Below are 26091 nucleotides of genomic sequence, written 5' to 3' on the forward strand. Positions count from 1 at the left end.
AGCAAGAGAGAACAATCTATGGCCATTATCCTGAGACTTTGTTAATTGTGCTACTTAATCATGTTTGGAAAAATTCTAGAGCAAGATTTCTCTCAGGGATAACAACTGATTGTGATTTGACCCTAATGTTGAAAGACCTTGATGCAAACTCCCTGGTGAACTGCTGTGGAATTACCATGTGCTTCTTCGTAGCCTCGTAAACCCTGAGAATCCGCTCCTAGTCAGAAAATCACTCTTTCAGTCAATGTTTTTCAAGGCTCAGAAAAATTCATGTGTGAAAGCTTTATATGTATAAATCAACAATCTCTAATAAACTGTTTAGCCTTCTAATTCAATTGAATAATTATTTTACCCCTTTTCTGAACCCCTGGTGACTTTGTCCAACCAGCTCCCTGGAGAGCTGGTCAGACCCTCATCCCAGCCCCTGCCCTCTTGGTTTAACCGTAGGTCCTCTCCCCTCTCCTGACCCACAAGCCAACTCTAGTTTCCCAGAAGTCTTTTCTGTGCCTGCCAAGTCCCCACAGGACCACTGGTTACTCCTGAAATGTCTTATGCTATTGAAATGTTGCTGTAGCCTTTATTACCTGTTCATCCCAAACTGATCTTCAGACAGCATTTCCCTTTCAACTGATGGACTGAGAAAGAGGAATAATTCACAGACACTTAAAAATCTGAGGTAAAAAATTAAGGGAAAATGGGATACTAGAAAGAATTATGGCAACATCTCTGAAGAGCGTACCCTGGTGTTCATTTGGTGAAAAAAGGGATATGGAATGTCCGGCAGGAGTATTATATATTAAACATAAACATAAAACGGTGCCAGCTGCCACCTGTCATCTAGGTCTGCTTTGCTACTGTGGTGTATCTTGTCATCATGGTACCCTCATGAAACATAACGGTGCTGAAGCTAGTGACGTCCTTTGTTCATCCTGTGGCCACACATGAATTATTTCATCATTAATTTTATTAAATTCTCAGCACTAAGAATATTTCTTCTCTCTGGAGCTGGGTTATTTGCACTCACTTCATGTTATTAACAGTTACTCAGAGCATTTATATTTTTAACTTTAGAAATAAGACAATGATTCAGAGAGTCTCTATATTTAGATGAAAGAACATTTTAAAAACATATTGACTGTAAACATTGAGGATCATTAATTCTCAGCAGTTGAGGGTTTCTCACAAGAACAGGCCTTAGAAATTGCAAGTGGGCATATTGTCAGATGTGTGCACTGTTGTCACAGTGGAGGATATTTGATTATATCATCTCTTGAATTCTTTATAATGCCACACTTCCTCTCCAGGGAGCCCGCCCGTTGTCACTGTTTTATGATAAATGACACTTCATAGTTATTAAGTGGTTCACTGTCTCCTTCTCTGGCTGATTGGGTTCTGTAGGCAGCCCACGCAACTTTTGGAGCCTTTCCCTGCTACCAACTTCTGGCGTTGCCTTAAATAAGCTCCATGGCCAACATCAGTTTTCTGAAAATGTGGCGTGGCGTAGACTGTGTCTTCAGAGAGGTCTGGAATTCGACAGAAGCAACTCTGCCACTTCCTTGGTGGCAGACGCTCTTCAATAAGCAGCTTCCCTGAGTCTAATGTGTAAAATACCAGTAGTGATACCCAACTCACAGAACTGTAGTGACCACTGAAAGAATGACCGAACAGTACAGCATATTGCACCACACCTAGCACATAGTAGGTGCACACGAATGTTGGTGTGCTTTGTTCACACTCTCCAAATACAGAATCCTGGGTTTTGTGTCTATGAAGGAAATGACTATGTTTCTCTCTCTTAGTAGACAATAAACTTCTGCATGGAAATGCTAAGGCAGGATTTCACCTCTGCCACTGGGGGTTAACAGATTGCATTCTCAGGACAAAGATGTCCTTGTGAATAGAATCGCCTCAGGCCCCAAACAGGGTGGGTTTGTTCCTGCATTTTGTGGCAGAGATTTCTTGGAACCTCTGAGAATCGGGGAAACCAACAAAGTGCCTGTAGCCTGGGGAAGACATGGGAATTTTAGCATGAATTTACAGGAGGGGCAAAAGGTGGCAGATGTTGGGAGCCTGGGAATCCCTACAGTGTTCTGGATGTTAGAAGCAGTTTTCTATTCATGTTTAGAACCTCAGAAGGAGAAGCTGCATATCATTTTGTGTTTCAAGAGAACCAACAAGGTGGGGGTGGTTCCACCTCCCAGGTCTTTGATGGCCATTTTGTCCTACCTTCTCTATGGTCCAGAAATTATGTAAAATTGGCATTATGTTTGAATAATGTATGGAGCCCCTTTCTTTCTTATTTTGCATGCTCTGAATCCTCACTGAACAAGGAAAATTATCTTGAGGGAAAGAAAAACCCACTCATTAAAAACAATATTTGATTTTACTTTCGGGCTCAGGAAATGAGTGGGATTTTGTTGTTGTTTTCTCATGGTTTTCTTTGGTTGAAGAGTCAGAACACTCTTAGATGATTGTTCAGTATGCCGGGCAGAAGAGCAGAGGGAGAGTACCTAAGGCCTTTCAAAACACAGGGCCTGACTGTAGCTCTAGGTCTTTGAGTAGACAGAGAGATCTTGACTCCAGAATCTTCGTAGGATAGTGGATTGCTTAATATTTCCCCTTTGAAGGCATTTCCTACCTTTTACTTTATATCTACTTTTTAGGTTTTATTTTTCTTCTGGCGCATAAGAAGAAAACGCCCACTTATTCCCCCAGTGCTGAGTTAAAATGGTTCGTAGCATTACAATGTTGCTTAAATATGAAGAAACATATTTTTTATTTAAATGGACAACTGAGGATAAGCTCCAAATGCTTATAGCTCTTATATAAGTATAAAAGGAAAACAAATTCACAGATGAAATACAAACTAAAAGGCAAACTGACGATAACAATGTTTTGCAGAAATAACGTTGCTGTTTGCAACATGCCTGGAGCAACATGTCTGGTCCCTTTGCATCTGAGTTGGAAGTCTACCAAGCACTCAGGCCACGACTGGGTTCTCCCACCACTTGTCTGTGTTCAGAACTATTGCAAAACCTTTGCTTGTGCAGCGTGCTGTGGCATCATTTGGTTTTGGCAGGAACACATCATTTATATATTTTGTTTGCTTCTGTTCTGTATTTATTTGAGATACTTAAAATATAACTGCTAGATTCTAAGATATTAATAAGCATTGGTGAAAAATGTGTTTCTTAGGAAACAGTTCAGGATTATATGGACTATCTAGATTGGTCTCAGTACTGACCATACACTTTTTTCATCTTGGAAGGAGAGTCTTTGAAAAAAATCCCTGTGTGAGGACCCACCCCCCGAGATTCCTATGTACTTGGTCCAGAGCGGGGCCTGAATATCAATACTTGTTTAAAACTCCCCACCAAGTCTCAAATTTGTGACCAGGATTGAGAACCATTGATCTAATGGATGCAGAACATTCTGATATTAACATCTTGATGTCTTTTAGAATATCATTAAGACAAAAACATAAAATTTTAAAATTCTAAAAGACAATGTAAGGGCCTTAAATCTATCTTTAATTCTCAGGAATGTGGGAAAACTACTGGTGTAGATCATAAAATTTCTGTTAAAATAAGACCGTTCTCTAGTATATTATAAAACAGACCATTCTGCATTCTGCTCTTGCTGGAACTGTGCCTGGCACCAGGGGCATAGAAATGAGAAGGTCTGCTTTTTCCATGGACTGTGTGGGCAGAAGGCACAGATAATTAACTGATTATTTTAATATACTGAGTTCAGGGCTGTAATAAAGAAAAGCATCAAATGCTGCAGAGACCTAACCATAGGGTCCTTAGCCAGACTGATGCTTTAGCTGAATGTTGAGGATGAGTAGGATTAGCTGGAGTCAGAGGGCAAAGGGGAAAGTCTTGGCTCCAACTAACGGTGAGGGTCTCATAGTCACTGGACCTCTATTTATTAGTATCCTCATTTTTTAAATAGAAATAACAATTTCAAACAGTGCTGTTAACCCTATAGGTTTGTTAGATAGTTTAAAAACCTAAGCTAATATCACCATTACTATTATAGTTTATTTTTCAAAGGGGAAATGTTAAGCAATCTACTATCCTATGAAGATTTTGGAGTCAGGATCTCCCTGCTCTACTCAAAGGCCTAGAGCTACAGTCAGGCCCTGTGTTTTGAAAGGCCTTAGGTGTCCTCCCTCTGCTCTTCTGCCTGGCATACTGAATGATCATCTGAGAGTGTTCTGACCCTTGAACCAAAGAAAACCATGAGAAAACAACAAAATCCCACTCATTTCCTGAGCCCAGAAGTAAAATCAAATATTGTTTTTGATTAATGGGTTTTTCTTTCTCCCAAGATACTTTTCCTTGTTCAGTGAGGATTCTAATGCATGCATCACAGGATAATGTGTGTTTTCCTGAAAAATCAAAATGAAACATCAAACTGTTCAGTAAAGCTTTGAGTCAAAAGCAAGTATCACATCACTTAGTTGGAAGACCTACTTTTGGGTCTAGTCTGCACTCACAGCCCTCTTACTCTCTCATGTTGCATCTGTCAGGTTGAAAGATGGGAGAGCTAAGCCCCTGCTCTGAGTATCATATTGCCCTGGGCCCCCTCCATCAGCTTCAGCCTCTTCTAGCACTTTCCCCACAGGGCAGGTGGCTGCTTTTGCGTATTGAAGTTGATTAGGGTTGTTTAGCTCTATTTTCTCTGAGTTTTTTCTTTTTATCTCCTTTTAAGTTTTATTTTTCTTATGGCACATAAGAAAGACAGCAATATTCCATTGAACTGAGTGATACCTATGGCTTTGTAAACTATTATTTGTGAGCTTGACCACCATTTACTGAGGATTTACTGCTTTGCAGGCATTGTGTGAAGTGGTGGAAATACCAAGTGGCCTTTAGTTGCTTCTTCTGTAAAATGGAGAAATAGTAGTTTCTGCGTTGTGGTTTACGTGAAGCAAGGCATGTGGACTGCTCCCTGGGAACTAGGGGCTGCTCCATTGAGGTGACCCAGTGGTCATATTAATAGTGATGATAATAGCAGCCATTGGAAAGGCAGTTCCTACCTCAAGGACCTCCTGGTCTGATGATAGAAACAGATATAATAAGAATATCATTCTTTTAAAATATAAAATTGTGTTTATGAAAAAATGTGTTCAATTTAGATCATTTAACAGTACAAAATATATATTCAAGGAAATACAAAACCACCTGCCATTAACCAACCATGTTGACATTTTGATATATCTTATGGCAATATAGTGTAAGAGTTAAGAACAAGGGACTTTGGTTCCAAGTTCAAATCCCCTCTCTGCTACTTCTTAGCTGTATGACTTTGGACAAGTCGCTTAAACATTTTGTGTTTCTGTTACCTTGTCCACAAAATAGAGATTGTAATAGAGCCTACCTCATAGGGTTATTGTCAATACAAGTTAGCTCTTAGAACAATGCCTACTTCAGTTTGTGTTATGTACTATTTTCTTTTCCATCCATACTGTGAATACATATATTCATATTTATATTTACATATTTTAATTGGGATTATACAGATGCTCTTTTTTAAAAAAATAAGATTTTAAATGGCTATGTAATTAGTCATGAGGATATAATATGATTTATTCAACAAATCTGATATTGTTAAACACAAGTGATTTCTCTCTCTTGATATTACAAATAATGCTTATTTTGCATCCTTTTAATAAATCTTTTGCCCATTTTTCATTATTACTTTGGACATATTGCTAGAAGTGGATTTGCTGGTTGAAAAAGGTATAAACATCTTTAAGGTTTTTGATACATATTGCTTACTGTTCCAGAAAACTTTATCCACTTATACTTTATTACCAACTATATAGGAAAGGGCTCACATAAATGTAATTTGTATCATGCAATGTGGACCACGAAACAGAGGTGCGTACATACTGATAAAGAGTTCTAGAGAGCAGACAGCTTCCTCCCACTCAGCCACTGCCCTCTGCTCTGAAAGACCCGCAATCAGGAATTTCTACACAGGTCATATTATAATCATCTCTTTTTGAAGCAAGTTATCTTCTTTTGGAGAATTTTCATTGTATTTTATTATCTATAGAGGTGCTTGTTATGCTAATTTTCAGTTTTATGACTTACACAGACACTAACATTGCTGATGAACTGCTCTTACTCTGAGCAGTTACGGTGTGTAAAGGGTTAGTATTTTTTGTCTTACCTTTTGCCTTTGGCTCTTTGCCATTGATTTTTTTGAAGTGATATTTGCAAAAGAAAAGATAGGAGTTGACTTGCTGTAAGTGTGTCAAGTGTGTCTCTCTTTAAAACTCTTCTAGGAGAGAACAACTTGGCTCCTCCAAAGACTTTGTTTGCTCTGGGGTCTGGGGCTTTGCGAGATTGGCGTGCCCGTTCCTAGTCAGTAATGGGCTTGGAGGAAGCAGCCTGACATGTGGCCCTGCCATCTCTCTAGCCATGCCTTTCTCTGTTGATCAGGACCTGCTGGTTCAAACAGTGCCCTGTCTAACCTCCCTGGGGCCCCAAGGATCCATGTGGTCTACTCTTTAGATTCTCTGCATCGAAAGCAGACACTGGGCTTCGTGGTCCAGCTCAGAACAGGTAGTCAGCTCCAAGGACAACTATGCATGAATGGCAGGAGGGAACTTGCAGGGGAAGTTTATTTAATCTTCAAAATTGGCATCGACAACAGTGATGAATGAAACCCAGAATGCAAAATTGGTTTTCGTCTTGACAAGTGAAGCATCTGCCTTTTCTCTTGCAATAGTGTAATAAATGTTAATCATTGAGTTCGTTAATGTCCCCTTCACGTTCAGTAAAAGCCACTCAGCACCTTCTAGCAAAATCTTAAGGCTGCGTTTTCTTAGCATCCCAACTTGCAAGCCATGTGGGGGCAATGTATTGTCCGTCTTTGAAGCTGTCCTTCTTTTGTACTTAGATATGGAGCTCAGGTTATTGGTGACATGTCCAACTAAGAAAATTATTGCAGAAGCTTTGGTAACAAATTTGTTAGCTACATTTCGTGCTGAAACAACAAGCCTTGAAGAAATGTGAACGTCCTTAGGGATGATAGAAATACGAAAACGGTAATAAGTAATGGCCCTACAGCAAGCTCCTGATTCTTTGGAGAATCCATTCATCAGCTGTGTTTCCCTCTCAACAGTCCAGGCATTGACAAAGCTCATTAAATAATAGGAAGGAAAGGGACTTTGATTTTGTATTTTCAATAGCATTTTCCTCTGCCAAATTATAAAAGTAATACATACCCAAGGCAGAGAACTTGGAAAATACAGAAAAGCCACCAAGAAAAATAATCTCCCAAGTAATCATAATTTTACCACACAAAAGTAATCATAAAAGTTAACATTTTGGCGAAAGTCCTTAATTAAAGAGTCACTTAGAAGATGCCTATTCACTTCCACTCCTTCCTTTCTCCACACCATTCTGCACCCTGGTTTGAAATGCGAAATTGCTCCAAAATCATTCCAGGAAAATTACTAGTTTTCTCAAATATCTCTAAAGGCAAGTCCATTGGCAGCCATTTCTAGTTCCTCACAGACCTTGAAGTTAGGAAATTCTTTGTGTAGCTTTTGAGCACTGGGCCAGAAGTGGGGGACATTTGGGTTCTAGTTCCAGCTCTGCCACTTATTTACCTACTGGCTGACCTCGGGCAAGGCCCTGCCTACCCCTCCAGCTGTAGCATCTGCTAGTCCTAGTTCCCTAACCTCCTGGAGCCTCTGTTTCCCAACAATTAAAATAATTGGACTGAATCAAAGGTTTGGTTTGATTTTTTTTTTTTTACATTTTAAAACCCTTATTTTTTAATAGACTTTATTTTTTAGAACAGATTTAGATTCACAATAAAATTGAGTGGAAAGTCCAGAAAGTTCCCATATAACCCCTGGCCCCACAAACACACAGCCTCCCTTGCTATCAGCATCCCCCACTAGAGTGGTACAGTTGTTGTAGCCGATAAACCTACAGTGACACACCGTTATCACCCACAGTCCATAGTTTACATTAGGGTTCACTCCAGATGTTAGACATTCTGTGGCTTTTGACAAATGTATGTACCATTGTAGTATCATACAGAATAATTTCACTGCCCTGAATCTCCTCTGTGGTCCTCCAATTTATTCCTCCTGCCACCCAGCTCCCGGCAACCACTGATCTTTTTACTATCTCCATAGTTTTGGCTTTTCCAGAATGTCATTTTTTCTGGATTTGAGTCTAAGTCATATGAGTGTTTAGTGATGTTTTACAAACACATATATTCACACTAACACTGATCATTGATTTGGCAGGGAATGAAAGAGTATCCTTTCCATGATTTACTTGTATGTTGCCTATTGGACTCATACAGTAGGTAGCCTTTTCAGATTGGCTTCTTTCACTTAGTGATGTGATGCATTTAAGTTTCCTCCATGTCTTTTCATGGCTTGATAACTCCTTTCTTTTTATGGCTGAATAGTATTCCATTGTCTGGATGTACCACAGTTTATTTATGTATTCACCTACTAAAAGACATTTTGGTTGCTTCCAAATTTTGGAAATGATGAATGAAGCCGCTGTAAACACCTGTGCACAGGTTTTTGTGTGGACATAAATTTTCAGTTCCTTTGGGTAAATACTAAGGAGCACAGTTGCTCGATTGTACAGTAAGAGTATGTTTAGTTCAGTAAGAAATTTCCAACCTGTCCTCCAAAGTGGCTGTAACATTTTGCATTCCCACTGGCAATGAACAAGAGTTCCTGTTGCTTGGCATCCTTGCTAGCATTTGGTGGTGTCAGTATTCTGGATTTTGGCCATTCTAACAGGTGCGTAGTGGTATCTCATTGTTGTTTTAATTTGAATTTCTCTGATGACATAATATGGAGCATCTTGTCATATGCTTATTTGCCATTCGTGAATATATATTCTTTGGTGAGGTGTCTGTTAAGGTCTTTGGCCCGTTTTTCAATCAGGTTGTTTGTTTTCTTACTGTTGAGTTTTAAGAGTTCTTTGAGTTCTTTGTATATGTTGGATAACAGTGCTTTCTCAGATACGCCTTTTGCAAATATTTTCTCCCAGTCTGTGGCTTGTCTTCTCATTCTCTGGAGATCAGTGGTTTCTACACTTTCTTCTACTGAAGCTGAGTGTTACAGAAGAAGCCCCAGGGTCACCAGAGGAGGGGATATCAAGGGAGAGCCTGAGTGAATTGGCTCTAGGGTCTCCCCCACATTTCTCTGGTTTTAATCAGATAATTTTGACAGCACCAAGTTTATATGTGGGGGTTTTACATGAGGTTCACTTTTCTTGCTTGTTTTAAAAGGGATTTTGACTCTCAAAATAGCTTGAAAACCCCTGAACTAGATTATCTTAAGGCCCCTTTTAAATCCATAATTCTGGAATCTGTGTCTCTATTTTTGCAATGTAATATAATCTTTCCCTCCTTAAGAAAATATGAGATAAACCTGTCACAAACAGTCATGTGACACTTTTCCAATACAGTTTTCAACCACTGTAGTGCTCTCTTAAAATGATGGAACTGATATACCTAAAGAATATGGACCATCCACATGCCCATTTATCTCATGAAAATAGGAATTTTTGACACTACTTATCTTTTTCAAAATAACCAGAGGAAACACTCAGCCATTTCAATTCTATACCTAGGAAAAAGAGGGCCAACATATCTGAAGCTTTGTGGCTCAGGAGATAAACATGCAAATCAGAACTAAGAGGGGGCCACGTTCATTTGTTAGTGACTGGTGCTGAACATCACAGACTATTTAAAAGCAGGCTGTTCAATTCAGGGTGACATGGATGTGTGCATTTCAGCCAATTATATATTTTGGGATCGTATGTCATTTTTTCTGGATTTGAGTCTAAGTCAGATGAGTGTTTAGTGATGTTTTATAAACACATATATTCACACTAACACTGTTCATTGATTTGGCAGGGAATGAAGCAGTATCTTTTCCATGATTTATTTTCATATTGCCTATTCCACAGAGGATTTGAAATGGCTTACCAAATTTCATGCAGTGCAAAGAGGTAAACCAATAGTTGACAAAATCTGTACAAATGGAGAATAATCTGAAGAAAATAATACATTCAGGAGTCAGATTAGCACACAGACATGCATCTGTGCAGTTCTGAGGAAGGGCCACATTTTTGGCTCCAAATTTCCTTTGCCTGGCCACAACAAAGAAGATAACACATTTCATTGTAAGTTTCACAGTCTTTTAATAAAGATAAAATAAAATAAACCAGTTATTCAGCATAAAAACTCTTTTTCAGACAAATCTCTACAGTGTCTGTTTCTCACAACTAGGACTTGAGAAGGATTGTGCAACTGAAGAATTCAAAGTTGTTCAAAGGTGTAAAATGAGAGGGTGGATCTTTTTGGTTGCCAATTCGGGGCTGAGCCCTACGTTTTGGTAATCACCTGTGCAGTGGTTAGGGCTAAAGTTTTCCCATGGAAACCATTAACTGCACACTGTAGCAGACTGAATGAACTCAAGCCCTTCCCATTGCACCAATGAGGGTAGGCCAAGGCACTGGGAGGCAGCGTTCTTAGTGTGGAGCAGGAAATTTGGAAATGCTCTCACATCTCATGGTGTGTCCTATCAGGAGTCTAGTCTCCAGGCTACCTGCTCTGGACCACTTTTGTCCCTAAGTGTCTGGTATAGATGTTCAGTGTGTTCTGGTTACTGCTGCTGTGCAATAAATTACCCCAAAACTTAGTAGCTAAAAAACAAAACAAAAAAAGGGTTTAGATTCTGTTGGTCATAAATTTGGATAAGGCAAGAGAGAAGGAATGGCTTGTCCCTTCTCCACAATGTCTAGGGCGTCAGATGGAGAGTCTCATCAACTGGGGGTAATTTGATAGTTGTGGGCTGGAGTCACCTTGAGGCATGTTTGTTATATACTGATAATTGATGCTGGCTGTTGGCTGGAGCTGTCAACTGGAATACCCATCTGATATCCCCGCATGGTACACTAGACCTCTTATTAGGTGATGAGGGCTCCAGAAACAAGTGTTCCAGATGGTAAAACAAAAGCTGCATGGCCTTTTATTATGTGCGCTTAGAAGTCATACAGTATCACTTCCAGCTCATTCTGTTGATTACAAGCAAGTTGTGCGTCCACCCAGATTCAAAGGAGGGGGTACAGACCCCATGTCACCATGGGAAGAGTGCCAAGGTCACGTTGTCCAAAAGCATGTGGATGGGGAATATTGGTGTGGTCATCTTCGGAAAATAAAATCTGCCCCAATATGTAAGAGCTGCTTTCTGCTCTGCATTCTTGCTCCATTAGTCTTGAAATACCAAGCAAGAAAGGTGGGCTGCAGGGAAACAAATTCATCTGGGCTGTTTTGACCTGCCTTTTCTGGGAACAAAGGAAACCTTCAAGGCCTCCTGAGACCAGGCAAGCTCACTGGGACTAGAAGTTCCACACAGAACCTTGTGCAAACTCCCCTGCAATAGATGGATGACACGTTTTTCATCAAGTGTGTTTTTAGAGCATTTGATTTCTGACTTTGGAAAGATAACAATTGATCATTTGAGGGATAGAAAATTTAGAACCATAGCTGTTTCTTAATATATTATAGATATAACTAACAAAAGTAAGACTCCTAAGCAAACTATATATCCATAATAGCTTTGTCCTAAAAGATAGAAAGCTAAGATATAATTTATTACAAAAATTAAAAACTGAGATTTTATATATAAAAGTGAGACATTAAATTCTTTTTAAAGAATGCTCATTTAAATTTTTTTTCTCAAGTCAACTTAATTAGTGCATCAGTTTCACCATCTGAAGTCATTAAAAGATTTGTCTTTTGAATCAGCTTGAATGTATTGATGTACCAAGTATTTACCTTCTAGAACATCTAGTATATTTCACTGAAAAATTATACTAAATTGATAAATGTCACTGAATCAGAAGCATATGGTTACATAATAATCTCTGCCAAGAGGGCACTCGTGGGTATATAGCAATACCAAAGGAACAGGACCACCATGTTCCCGTGCTGGGTTCTGGCAAGAACACTCATCTTCACTGTAATTCTTCTCACTTTCAGACCACTTAGAACTTTGATGAGTGTGTGGTTTTATACATACTAGTCTAACAATACACATTTGCTCAAGGATTGGGTTATGAGCAGGTTCTTCACCTTTCAGGTAAACAATTACATCTTGGTAGAAGGATGAGAATTTCCTACCTCTGGACAAACGTTTCCCAAAGCAATAGTATTTTTGTTCACGTCACAAAATGAGAAGTTTCTACGTGGCATAGAGCAATCCCTTTGAAGTTCTTGGTAATGGTGGTATCTGTATCTTTAAATTATACCATACTAAACATTCAGATGTTTTAGGCTTGCCCCTTGGTTTTTTGAACAAATTGGTTGCTATGGAGTATGTTAATATTTGGAATGAATGGTTAGCATGACATGGGATGACTAGATGGTTCTAGAATCTAAATCATGGTTTTTATAACAAAGTGTGCCAGTACTGGTATTTGGGAAGAGAAATAATTTCTAAGTGACCTGTGCAATCTAAAGCCTTAAAAAAATGTAGAAATTGGCAACAAAAGGAAGTATATAAAACATCTCTCTGGCTTTATCCGTCTTTATACACATGTATTCACTTACCCATCAGTAAGTCATAAAATACTTCTCATCTTACATTAGAATAGGACACCTGCTATAAGAAATAGGCTTCGAAATGTATAATGGCTGAAACATCTAGAGGTTTATTTCTTGTTTAATTAATAATGTTGGGTCCGTTAACAGGTTATGCCTTAGCCCTCTTCTATGTGGTCATTCAGAGACTCAGGCTAGTGAGGGCTCTGCTATCTCACATGGGCGCCTTCCAAAGTCATCCTAAGCATTATCTCCATTATAACATCCCAGCCAGAAAGGGAGAAAAGGCATAGAGGAGCACAGCTTGGCCAGGGTATCTAAGGAGAAGTCATCCTCTTAAGGTCATTGTAACACCATAATAGGGCACTTTCCTCAAAACAAAGATACAGTCCATGTTTCCAAGATTTTATATTGTAGTAGCAACATATGAAGATTCATCATCCTGATTGTAAATGACTCATTTTTGGAGAGATTTTTAAAAGCAAAGACATCAGGGCTTCACCTGTGGCAACCAGTCATCAGGTTTGGGTGGAACCTGGGAACCTGCATCCTATAAAACTCCACAGGAGATTCTGAGAGACAGTCAACTCCAATATCACAAACTGTAGAGAAAAACTTTCTGGAATTGCCAGTAACAAAATAGCAGTCTAATAAAACATACATATATCCCTTTGACTACCTTGATATGAAATATAAAGAGGTAATAATTTACCTATACATATAATTTTTAAAAATCAATTATAACTTGATAACTATCATATAAAGGAGATAAAGGATAAATAATATTAAACTATATTAAAATAAAATGAGACCTATCTCAATGAAGATGCCCAGGCTTGACTAAAGTAGAAAATATAATAAAGTGGTAAAATGTTTACATGTATTTATAAAGAATGTTTGGATATGTGAAGATAGTCAGAAGCCCTTCTGTCCAAGAAGAACAGGCATATGAAAAAGCAGAGCTAGAAGTGGACACCAGAATAAGAAAACTAAAAACAAACCAAAATCTATTTGTATGTGATAAAAGGAGAGAAATGAATTAAAGTGATTTAGTAATAACATGCTGCTGTGGTTTGAATATCTGTCCCCTCCAAAACTCATGTTGAAATATAATCCCAGTGTGGCAGTATTGAGAGGTTGGGTCTTTAAGAGGTGCTTGGGCCATGAGAGTTCTGTCCTCATAAATGGATTAAACCACTTATGGATTAATGGGTTATTATGGGAGTGGGACCGGTGGCTTTGTAAGAAGAGGAAGAGAGACCTGAGCTAGCATGCTCAGCCCCCTACCATGTGATGCCCTGAGCCACCTTGGGACTCTGCAGAGAGTCCCCACCAGCAAGAAGACCCTCACCAGATGCAGACCTTTCACCTTGGACTTCTCAGTCTCCATATCTGTAAGAAATAAATTCTTTTCCTTATAAATTAGCAGTTTTAGGTATTCTGCTACAAGCAACAGAAAACAGACTAAAGCACATGCCAAGAAAAACCAAAGACTGTTGAAGTAGAAAATAAAAATGAGGAAGTGATTTTGCAAATAAGCTGGGCTTTATCGTAAGCGTATTGTCAAAGGGATTCCCTTTGTTATGACATTGGGATAAGGAAGTACCAAAGTATACAGAAACATTTATCCTCTCTTAATATCCCACTACATCAGGCAAATACTCCATCAGTCTCCAGAACTTAAAGGAGACCATATCCTTTGGATAAGCAATGGGGAAGAGATGATGAATTGGAAAAAGAAACAGTACTACATATGAGAGGCTGTCAAGAAGTGTGTGGGAAAACTCTGGATATAATGTCAATGTAAGATAAAGATAAGAATCCCAAAATAATTTCAATATGTACTTTTCACCAATAGATTTCTTATTATGTTATAAAATTATTTAAAAATGTCTAGGACGCAATAACACAATATTTCATTGATGTGTGATATTTTGTAATTGTTGGTTCTAATTTTATTTAGAAGCGTTGTACATCTCTGCTCTACATATTGACATCCAGTTGTGTTGTTTTTGTAGTACCCGTACGACTGCACTGAAATCATTTCAGCTAAATGTGTAGTTGAAAAGCTTATATAATAGCCTCCATTGACAGATTGCATGAAGGGAATAAGTTATTAAACAATTTGGAGAAAACATATTCCATTTAAGCTTCCTTCTCTATAACCAATTCACATACAGGACCTTTTGAGTACAGCCTTATAAAAGCTTTTCAAAACTTTCCACTACAAATTTTTATTGGTAGTAGGTTTATTTCAGTAGGAAATTCAAGAGACAGGGACTGGAAAAAATCTTTCATCATGTGGGACCGTCCTGCACATTGTAGGACCTCCAGCACAGCCCCCTCCACTAAGACAGAGCAACAACCTCAAGTTGTCCAAACACCCCCTTAGGGACAGTACCACCTCTAGGAAAAACAGCAATCACTGGTGAAGCACACAGCAAACGAGATGCTCATCACACCGTGGGCCTCAATAGCACCTCTGAGCAAACACACTATGAGGTTGTGGAAGCAATTCCTAGCAGAACACCCGAAAGGTTTATGTGCCAGCTGATCACTGGGTCCTCAGCGATCACTGGAAATTTCTTCTTCTCCAAGCCGAGTGGCAGCTTTCTGGCTCAGACCATTTGTAACTGTGACTCGACTTTCTTTGCTTTTTCCTTTGAGTCATTCCTCTTTTTTTGATCAAGCCGCCCTAGACTGAAGGATTCTCTCAGGGTTTGTTGTTACACTCTTCCTCTGGGAAAAGAGAAAAAACGTGGCCTTACTTGAAGAGTTTGTCCTCAAGCATCCAGTAAGCCACGAGCCTGAGCATTTCTCATTTCTTTAGTTAGTTGGCCCCCTGCCCCCGTGGAGGTCAATGGCAGGGCACGTCAGGACCCCTGGATGTGCTAGGGCTTCTTTCTGGGAAGTCACACATGCACATGCCCCGCAGTGTCCACGCCCACCTCCTCCAGCTTCCAGAAGGCTCCATTATCTGGAAAAGCGCTAAGGAATGGAGAGGGGATTCCTGTGTGGTGCAGATCACAGAGATGGAAAAGGAAGAGGAAGGGAGCATGCCCTGGCAGAATGACAGAAGGTGAGGGAGAGCAAGAAAGCAAGAGAGATTGGGTCAAGATCTCATGTCCGTGGGGGCGTCCATGTGGTTTTGCTCTCCATTCCTTCTGACCACTAGATTTCCCCATAGACTCTTCCTGGATCTCCCCATGTTGGCTGCAAGATTCAGAATTCATCGAAGCTCGCATTTGCCAACAACACTTCAAGATTGGATAATGACATGAAGATTGCTTTTCTCCTCCCAACTTTGGGATTTGGAGCAACCTCCAGAGTTGCAAAAACCTGCCTTGCTGCAGGGATATTTCTAAAGGCCCTCACTCTCTACTCACTGGCCCTGTGCTGCTGGGAATCACGGTGTGGCCATCCAGGGTGGCAGAGACTACCCGGGACATGGAAATGGCCAGCAGCCCTGTTTTGCACTTGCTCATTACCAGAGGTTGCCAGAGCACATGCAATATTCTGGGAATTGGGGTTTCTGCAGTTTCTCTCCAATGGCCCCTTAGGGGCAACGGGCAGCAAACACGGACCTCATTTTGCCAGAAAAGTCCAAAAGGAAGATGGCTGCTGTTGTCAATTATTGGCATTTCCACAGGACCCTATTTTTATTTCTAAGTATATGCACACAGCTAGGAAGCATCTGCTGACAAAGATGAGATGATAAGCTGTATTGGTGCCAAAACAGGACGAGAAAAACAGGCTTGTTTTGAGAATGGCCTGCATCCTGAGAGTCCGTGTTAAGAAAATTCTCCACAGGCAATATCTGTTCTTAAAACATTAACACTTGAAAGGAAGTAAGGCTTGGAATCTCTAACACATAACATAGTCATGCACACGCTAGGTTCTCAGTACATGCATGCTGGGTGAAGGAACCCACACGTGCGTGCACGTTCAGGAGGATGAAGAATCGGCAGCCCCCCAAAAAACTTTACTCTCCTGCGTGTGGGTGCCAAGTCTGTGACCTCCCTTGGCACGAAATGCGTGCCCTCAGGACTGCTGAAGTTCTAGCACAGTGTGCTTTAACACTGTGCACACCGTAAGAAGAGAAACGATGCACAAGTGTCACCTCCCTGGGCAGCAACAGCCAAGCTGTTTGAGCCTCCATACTGTGGTTTCCTTAAACAAGAAAGGGATTATTGGGGAATGAGGCCAGCATCCTGGGTGGTAACAAAAAAGGAAGTTGGTGGAAAGTGCATCATCTAAGTTGCATCATCCAGCTCTGTGGCCTGGGTGGCTTCCCAGGATATCCAGCCAGAGACAGGGCCTTGAGGAGGTGTGGGGCAAGAATGTGTATGATGACACAGAGGACCGTGAGAGGCAGAGCCAATGGGGAGCTCAGCCGAGGCCACCCCTAACCCTAACCCACCAGTACACACCTTCCTGCTGTCCGCTACCTCCAGGCCAACCTGTGGCCATGGGACATTTGCCCATTTTTCCGATGGACACATTCTTTCCCTATCAATGGCCCACACAGAACATAAGTGAAGTAATTCAGCAATTTCTTTCTTATCCCACTGCCTGGCTGCTGCTTACTCATTCTGTGCTCTGTTTGCTTTGGATCAAAGTGCCTCAGGGTACTAAAAGTGACATTGTTCTACACAACTGCATGGAAGCCATGATCCTGGCCATTCTGGTTCTGTTAGTGTTGTCTCGTTTATTTTAAATCTTAGCCATTTTCCATTCTGGGCAATTATAACTCTATTTATATTTATAGTAGGTCATTAAATATGAGATGTCCGATTTCAAATCAGAAGTGTAGTTTATTATATCTCAAACAAGAAGCAGTACAAGTAATCAAAGTTTGCACCTAAACTATTGGCACAGTTTTGCCATCTTAACAGTAGCTTGTTTATGCCAGCATCGAAGAAGCCTGGAGAACAAGTGGTGATGAAATTACGAAAGGCATTTTCCACAGCTTGTTGAGAATTGAATATTTTTCCTTGCAAAAAGTGATCCAAAGCCTGGAAGAAGTGGTAGTCGGTGCAAGATCTGGTGAATATAGTGGATGACAGAGAGTTTCCAAGTCCAGTCTCTGTAGTGTGAGCAGCATTATTTGTGTGATATGTGGTCTGGCATTGGCTTGCAAGAGGATTGACCTGTCTCTAGTGACCAGTCTAGGCTGCTTAATCACAAGCATCCTCATCATTTCGTCAAATTGATTGCAGTAGATATCCACTGTGGTCTATTGACCACGTTTCATGAAGCTGCAGTGGATAACCAGCGCTGGACCACCAAACAGACACCATTAGCTTTTTTTGATGAATATTCAGTTTTAGACTGTGTTTTGGCCCCTCATCTTTATCCAACCATTGTGCTGAATGCTTACAGTTGCCAAAAAGAATCCATTTTTCATCACACATAATGATACGATATAGAAATGGTTCACCTTTATGTCATGACAGCAAAGAAGGGCAAGCTTCCAGACGATTTCTCTTCTGACTCTCATTTAATTCATGCAGAACCCATCTATCCAGCTTCTTTACCTTGCTGTTTGTTTCAAATGGTTCGATATTGTTGGAATAGTAACAAAAAACCTTGCTGCCGTTTCACGCCTAGGTTCATTCGGATTCCCTTCCACTACAGCTTTCAGCTCGTCATTATACACATTGGTCTCAGGTCACCCATATGGCTCATTTTTGAGAATACAGTCACCAGAATGGAACTTCTCAAACTATCGATGTACTGTGCATTCATTAGCCACATCCTTCCCAAACACTTTGTTGTTATTTTGAGTTGTCTGTGCTGCATTGGTTCCATGAGAGAACTCATATTTGAAAATAACACGAGTTTTTGACTTATGCATGGTTTCACAAAAATTGTTCTAAACAAATATTTGAAAGATAATCACAAGCCAAAATGTGTATTTGAAAGACTGAGGATGTACCTTCACAATAAAAATAAAACAAGAAGTGTTAAAGTGAAATGCCAGAGATATCAACTGTCAAACTTAGTCCTTAATGAAATCAGACTTTTCATATTTAATGACCTAGTATTTATGAATTCCTCTGTCCCCGTTCCCAACCTTCAGGCCACTGCATGAGCAGTAACTCGTTGACATATTACTAGTATAAAGTCAAGAATTTATAAACTTGGGAGCCTTTGACTTAAAGGTGCTGATGAGGATAGGGGAAGGGAGGAGAAGTATGTTTATGGGATGGTCAGTGGGCGAAATAGAGGTAAGACCAAAGAACTATTGCTAAAACACACAATCTGGGGAAGAATACTATGCCATCTGCTCTCGGTAAGTAGTGTGACTGGGCAGGATGGAGCTTACTTCTGGAGTGTTAGAAAATCCACTCTTGCGGTCCCAAGAAGAGCCTGCTCCACTCAGCCTGCCTCTTGTTCTCGATACTTCTCACCTCATCATCCCTCACCTTCCTCCTGTCCTTGGCTGAGCTCACAACTTACTGTCATAGGATTCTTTCAGTTACAAGTGACAGAAACCCAACTCACGCTATCTTAGGCGAAGAGAGAATGTGTTGATTCATGTGTTAGGAAGAATACTATGAAAGCTCAAAGGTCAAATAAAAAACATGTAAGAACTAGGACCTTGTGACTAGAATCGGGATCCCTGTCAGATCTCTCTCCTGCTCTTTCACACTCACTCTCTCGTCCCCTCCCACCCCCCACACTGCCACCTCTGCTTGCTGTCTCTGGGCTCCTTTCTGAAGACTAGAGCTCCATGTGCTGGGAAGGGAGCTGTTCAGAGCCCCATATTCTCATCCTCCTAGTTTAGCAACCCTAAAGGAAAGAATATCTGTTTCACAACCTCATATATAATCCCAGAAAAAGGACCTGATTGTCTAGCTTGAGACTGATGCTGTCCACAAGAGTAGAGTACCTGATGGTCTCAGCTTTGGTCCTGAGTCTACCTGTGGCCCAGAGAGCAGGATCTATAACCAGGAGAAAGGCAAGAGAGGAAGCCTTGCTGGCAGAGAAAACCAGCTTTAGCCAAGGTCCTCTATACCCACCCATGTCATAAACCTTTCAGCTGAGCCAAAAAAGTGCTTAGGCCCCAAACCTGACCTGAAACACAAAAGCAAATTAAATCCTACCTGGAAAAAATCATCTTCCAATCACTTAGCCACTCACTCAACACTCTCTCCATGAATCTCACCAAAAGTGTCACACGTCTTCTGAGAAAGAGTGTCCACTGTCATTACCACGTGTGGAGTGAGCAGAATGAGCTGGGTCTAAGCTCTGCTACCTGCTCTACAAGTTATCCCAGCAGCTTAACAAATCTCTATCCCTGCAGTGTCTTGATGTGAAACGGAACAATAAAAAGGTCCTCGCAGGGTTGTCGTCAGCATTAAATGGACAGTTAATGTTGGTGTCGGACCTGTCCTAGAAGGGGTGGCCAGCATTACCACTGCAGCCCCAAGATTCAGAGTCCCTTTCTGGGGATCTTGGCTCACATGCAGGAGGCCACATTGGTTTCTTGGTGTTCTCAGACATGCACATCTGTTAGGAATTTTACAAAGTTGCTTGGTTTAAAATGGGTCCAGGACATTCCCAATGCTGTCCTTCTGTGCTGGGGGAGGGCAATAGCTCATTATTATGTCCCATGAACACTCTGAGTCTCCTAGACCTCATCCTCCTTGAGTTTCTCTCTCTCACTTTCTCTCTGCACATTCAGGAGTGTACACATTTCTGTCCAGCACCCTGAAGTCTCTGGAAGAGAAGGACCATATCCACAGGGTCTTGGACAAGATCACAGACACCTTAATCCACCTGATGGCCAAAGCAGGCCTGACCCTGCAGCAGCAGCACCGGCGCCTGGCCCAGCTCCTCCTCATCCTCTCGAACTTCAGGCACATGAGGTGAGGCATCCACGGGTTTCCCACAGGACGGACAGAAAGAACACCCCAAACTCATGGAAGGGCTGATGCCTGGATTTGGATAGCACACTTGCAACAGTTCCTGGCACAGAATAAGCATAAAATGCTATGCAAGGACAGAAGAAAGAGGCTTTAAATCTGCCCGGGGCATGGGGCAAGTGGCAGAACAGGCTGCAGAGAGGAAGTGATGCTTAACGCTTAGTTTGAAGCATGTGCTTCTGCTTTGGAGTGGGGATGGGGGGCTTGGGAGGGATTGTGCGGTGTCCAGGTGGTTGGGGAGGCTGCCAGTTGAGAGAAGTCTGAGCATATGCATCCTCCGAAGGCACTGGGCACATCCATTTTTGTCCCTGTGTCATACTTTCCCTATCTATACTTGGAAATCCTAAATGAGAGACTCCAGATGCCTCATGGAGAGTCAATGATGACCCCTCCATACCTCTTGAACCCCTTCTGTCACCCCCATGGCTACTACCCTAGTCCATGCCATCATCATTTTCTATTGGATTTCTGCACCAGCCATCTGACATGATCCCTGCCTTTAACCAAGATCCTTTCTAATCCATTCTCCATGATGCAGACAGAGTGATCGTTCTAAGACCAAATCTAATCATGCCATCCCCCTGTTTAAAACCCTTAAATGGCTTCCCATTGTTTTAGATAAAGTATAAATCCCTTTATTTTGCTCATATTACTCCTTGTGATTCAGACCCTACTTAGCTTACTAGGACTTCCTCATGCCTGAATTCTAGCCATAATAAGCTGTTCTCTGAGTCACCTGGGGAGGCTCTACTTCAGGCTGCAGACTGGCCGGGCAGCTCTGTTCATCTCAGCTGGGCTCACTTACATGTCTGTGGGGCAGCTGATCTTGGCTGGGCACAGATGGGGAGGAACAAGCCATAGCCCTGCAGGTTGGCCAGGTGAGTCTGCCCCACATGTCTCCAATCTCTTAACCTCCTTATACCCACAGATTAGCTGGGACATGTCCTCATAGTGATGTCAGAGACACAAGAAAGCAAGCCCGTCTGGACAAGTGCATTTTAATCCTTTGGTTAAGTCATGTCCACGAACATTCCATTGGCCAAGCCAGTCACATGAGGAAGCCCAAGTCAAAGATATGGACACGTTGCAGCAGGAGTGAATATTTCTGAACCTGTCGTTGTTTATATATCACTCCTGGCCCTTAAGACCTAGTCAGAACTTACACCTTATTCCTCCCTATTGTAATTGCCCATTTTATTATTTTTCTTCCCTGTTAGATGGAAAATTCTGTGAGGCAATCATCACGATATGTCTTGCTTACTCTATGTACCCAATACCACCTGGCACAGTGCTGGGTACATAGTAAATCCTCAGTAAATATTTCCTATAGGGGCCAAGGCAGGACATCAGCAGGGAAAATAATCTCTCTTTGCCAAAAGGTGAAAGCAGCCTCAGTTTCATTTCATTGTCTTGCAATTTGGCTGGCCAGAGCTCAGTGGATACCATTCTCCTAAGTAGAGCTCCTCCTGCAGGGAAGAGATGAAGAGAATGGTGGATTCTTTGTTGCAGACTCCAGAAAGGCCATACAATGGTGTGAAGTGATGACATTAGAGGTCCCCATGGGTGACAATGGCTTCATGACCTTGGGCTTACACAAGGACCCTAAGAGATTCCTTTTTTCAGCAGCTATGAGGGAAGGACCAAGATGTCTGAAGGAGGTTGGATTTTAAGGGCCCTTTAAATCTTGAGACTATGATTCAAATGGCAAGAAAGTTGTCCAAAGTCCCAGGTGCCACCCTTTCTGGAGGCAACCTTGAAAAATTGCTAGATTTTTGAAAAAAATAGATGTATCTTTTTTTTATGTATCCTTCACAGTGCCATAGATGAAGACTTACATGTAGTATGTGCTTGCAACGTTATTACTGAGTAAATGAATAAATGAGTGAATAATATGGGCAAATGAGTCATGGCAGGTTTTTCCTTGCTGTATGAATTTGAAATTCATATGTGAAGGCTTCCACTTGGTGAAGTTTGGGAGGAAGTAATTGCAATCTGTGTTCTCAGGACTCCTCAAGAATCTCTGTGTACCAGATGAAGGACTCACATTAGCCAGGTAGCGTAGGCGACAGCATTCAGAGTAAATATTCCCAGGCCTTTCCTGCCTTTTGCTCTTGAAGAATATCAGAGAAGGAACCAGGGAATGGATCAGAATAACATATCTTCTGCCAAATTTCCTGGCTGAGAGAGTATCCTTACCCTTGAAGAGAACATATTAGTTTTTACTCTGAGCTAGGAATTTCAATGATGTTGTAGAAACTGTACATTGCAGTCGAATGTTTTTATCTGTGGATAGGAATTGCTGAGTTTTCAAATCCATTAACTGCTTGTCAGCATTAGCAAGCCTAATTAGTTAATGCCAAGTAAATTTGCACTCAATATACCTCCCTGGCTTTCACTGGCAACGTATGGCAGAGGACAGCAGCAGGGAAAACGCTCTGTAGAGTTTCTGTTGGAATTGTGTGAGAAGCCGGAGGGAGGTTGTTATTCTACTGAAAGCTTTGAGTACTCACGCTCTCTTGTGCGCTCTCTCTCTCTCTCACACACACACACACACACACAATAATATTTTGGTGCCTCACTATAGACAACCTAAGTCACAGAACTCTGTTTTATTAAGCTTGGCCCCAGCCATATGTTGCTACTCAGAGAATTTAACACCAGATTTCATCTGACTGTAAATGTGATTCATGAAGTTGCATGAGGAAGACCGTGGCAGATCCAGGGGGCATTTAACTTTAAGGGCATTTTTATTTAAAACACGAAATAAAACAAAATGACACAGAAACACACCATTTCGGTCTTGTCATAAGCCTGAAAAGCTCTGATGCTGTGTTCTCGTGGCAGGTCTCCAACTTGGGCTGATTTTTTCCCCAACTAAAAGTGCATATATTTTCTAGGACATTCTCTTGGTCCTGCCTACTCTTGATACATATTTTTTTTACAAGGCATTTCAAGCTAGATAATAGTTGTTCCTTTCTTTCCTCCCCCTAGTGGTGTGGTGGGGACAGCAGAGTTGTGGCTGGGGGAGGACAGAGGAGGAGAGCAGGGAAAGGAATGCCGTCTGCTTACATCTCCCTTTGTCCTTATAGCCCCTGTTTTCTGAACATTTTCCAAGTTCTGGGCACTGTTTCAGGCCTATAGCAGAGGGCAGGATGGCCAAATCCCTGCCCCTCCTGGGACCTGTGCAGGTGTGAGTGTGTGAGCGGGTACATGTGTGTGCTTGGGAATGGGGGGAATAAACACAAACACAGGAGAATTTCATGTTGTGATAAGTGTGATAAGGAAAACAGAATAGCGTGAAAGAGGGAGGCTGAGGCTGCAGGGGCTTGAGGCTGTTGCCTTTAGAGTAGCGGAAAGTTTTTCTGTGGAGGTGGCATCTGAAGATTGGGGGAGGGGAAATGCACCCAAGGAAGAGGGAATAGTATTAAGTAGATGCAGATCCCCTAAGGCTGGGAGGAGCTTAGTTCCTTTAAGGGCAGCACAAAACTCAGCATGAAGAAAGAGAGTCAGGTAGGAGAGAGAGGCAGGAAGAGCTTGGAGAGGAGGGTGGAAGCCAGACCAGTTGGACCTTGCAGAGTGTGGAAAGAAACTTAGATTTTATTCTGAATTAAATTGGAATTCACTTGAGAGGTGCATCAAGGGGAGCTTCTTGATCTGCTTTACTCATTTAAAAATCTCACTCCTGCTTGGCTGCATACCTCAAGTTCCCCTCTTTGGATGCGTTGGCAATAGAGGGGAATAAAGGCTCACTAGAGGCTGGGGAAGGAAGTCACCTGCATAGCAAATACCCTGAAAGTGGCTGGAGGGAGGGTGTGTTTGTGAGGATGGGATGGCTCTCGAAGGAAGTGGAAAATGAAAACCACATAGAGATGAGACCCAGGCTTGGGTCTCTGAAAGCCTCAGTGTTCCCTGCCACCATCCTAAAATGGGTCTTTAAACAAGGTGAAAGATTGACTTGCAAGTGTCTTGGGAGTTTCTCTTACTTCCCCTTCTTAGGAATTTCTGCTTTCCTGGGGCTTGGTCTAAAGTGGTCCTCTCTGTGTCTTCCCACCCACAGTAACAAGGGCATGGAGCATCTGTACAACATGAAGTGCAAGAACGTGGTGCCCCTCTACGACCTGCTGCTGGAGATGCTGGATGCCCATCGCCTGCACGCGCCCACCGGCCGCCCTGGGGGGGCGCCCGTGGAGGAGGCAAACCAGGGCCAGCTGGCAGCCCTGGGCTCCACTTCATCGCATTCCTTGCAAAAGTATTACGCCACCACCACCACCGGGGAGGCAGAGAGTTTCCCCACCACAGCCTGAGAGCTCCCGGGCTCCCCCGAGGTTCTGAGAATCCCTGCAGCGTTTTACCCTCGTCATGCATCACTTTAGCAGATTCTGTCTCCTGCACACACTCCAGCATGCACCCACCACCAGCGGCTTTCTAATATGAGTGGCCATTCGTCTGCTTGCTAAGTTCTTAGTGGCACGTCTTCTGTTGGGAACAGCCAAGGGGATTCCAGGGCTAAATCTTTGTAACAGCTCTCTTCCCCGCCTTGCGACATTACTAAGCATGAGGATTCCTATAGCTCCTCATGACGGAACTCAGTCTATGAGCTGGGGCTCGGATGACTTTGTGCGTTGAAGCTACTTGTAGAGACCCAAGCCTGGAGAGTAGACATTTCACCTCTGATAAGCACTTTGTAATGGCTCTAAGAATAAGCCACAGGAAAGAATTTAGAGTGGCTCCTTTAACTGCTGACTTGGAGAAAGCTAGGTCAAGGGTTCCTTATAGCATCCTCTTGTATTCCTATGGTAATGCATCATTTTATCAAAGTGATACCTTAAAGCTTTTGCACTACTATAGCAGAGTATTTAGTGATGGTCTACTCGTTTCCCCTGTGGGAATACAAGATGCACATAGGGAAGGAAGATCCTCCAATTGCCAAGACTATTTCAACTTAATACACTGCAACTTCAGGCTTGCTGAAAGCTCTGCCGCTGGCTTTCTAGAGCACGACGTGCAGGTCATGGGTTCCAGTTAATTCTTGCTTCCCCATGGACCTATGGAAAACAACAAGTTGATTTGAGTTAAGTCACCTCCACATATTTCAGTCTCCCTATACAAGGGATAAGTTCTTGATTTTTGTTTTTATTTTCATTTTATAAAAGAAAGCCCTCTCCCCCAGGACTTGCAGTAAAATCGGCTTCCGGACCTGTTCTGGTGGGATCTCACATTTATCAGCAGTGTGTGTGACTTACACAAAAGGTGAACTATTCAGGTGTGGTGCCCAGTGGATGACCTAGGGCATTCTCAGTGAGCAGATACCCCACTGGTACTTTTAGCCCGGGGGCCTGGGCTAAACAGTGAATGTACACGATTGTCTTGGCTACTGGAGAACAAGAAGGGAAGTAGGGGAGAAACTGGATGAAACTCTGAGGCGCAGTCAGCCTTGCTCAGGGTGGCCCTGTTACAGGCTGCAGCTACCTAGGAATCTCTTTGCAGACCCCGCCCTGCACTAAGGGGGCTGCCCTGGGATCCATGGGGTAGTCATTTCCCGACGTGGCCC

At 42.0% G+C, this 26091-nt stretch overlaps 1 protein-coding gene across 2 annotated transcripts in view; it reads left to right on the plus strand.

Moving 5' to 3' along the window:
• ESR1 (estrogen receptor 1) overlaps positions 1–25811 on the plus strand; it is a 275328-nt gene extending 249517 nt beyond the window's left edge. The window contains exons 8-9 of one of the 2 annotated variants that reach the window (XM_012646801.1): positions 20300–20483; positions 24598–24857. In XM_012646801.1, coding sequence (XP_012502255.1) covers positions 20300–20483; positions 24598–24844 — 431 coding nt within the window. In that variant the 3' untranslated portion in view covers positions 24845–24857. Of the gene's footprint in view, positions 1–20299; positions 20484–24597 lie in introns of both variants that reach the window. The other variant, XM_012646799.1, reaches the window with a different exon arrangement.
• The last annotated feature ends 280 nt before the right edge of the window (positions 25812–26091 follow it).

The sequence above is a fragment of the Propithecus coquereli genome, unplaced genomic scaffold (genome assembly GCF_000956105.1).
Source record: "Propithecus coquereli isolate 6110/MARCELLA unplaced genomic scaffold, Pcoq_1.0 Scaffold25, whole genome shotgun sequence".
In the NCBI taxonomy this organism is placed as follows: Eukaryota; Metazoa; Chordata; class Mammalia; order Primates; family Indriidae; genus Propithecus; species Propithecus coquereli.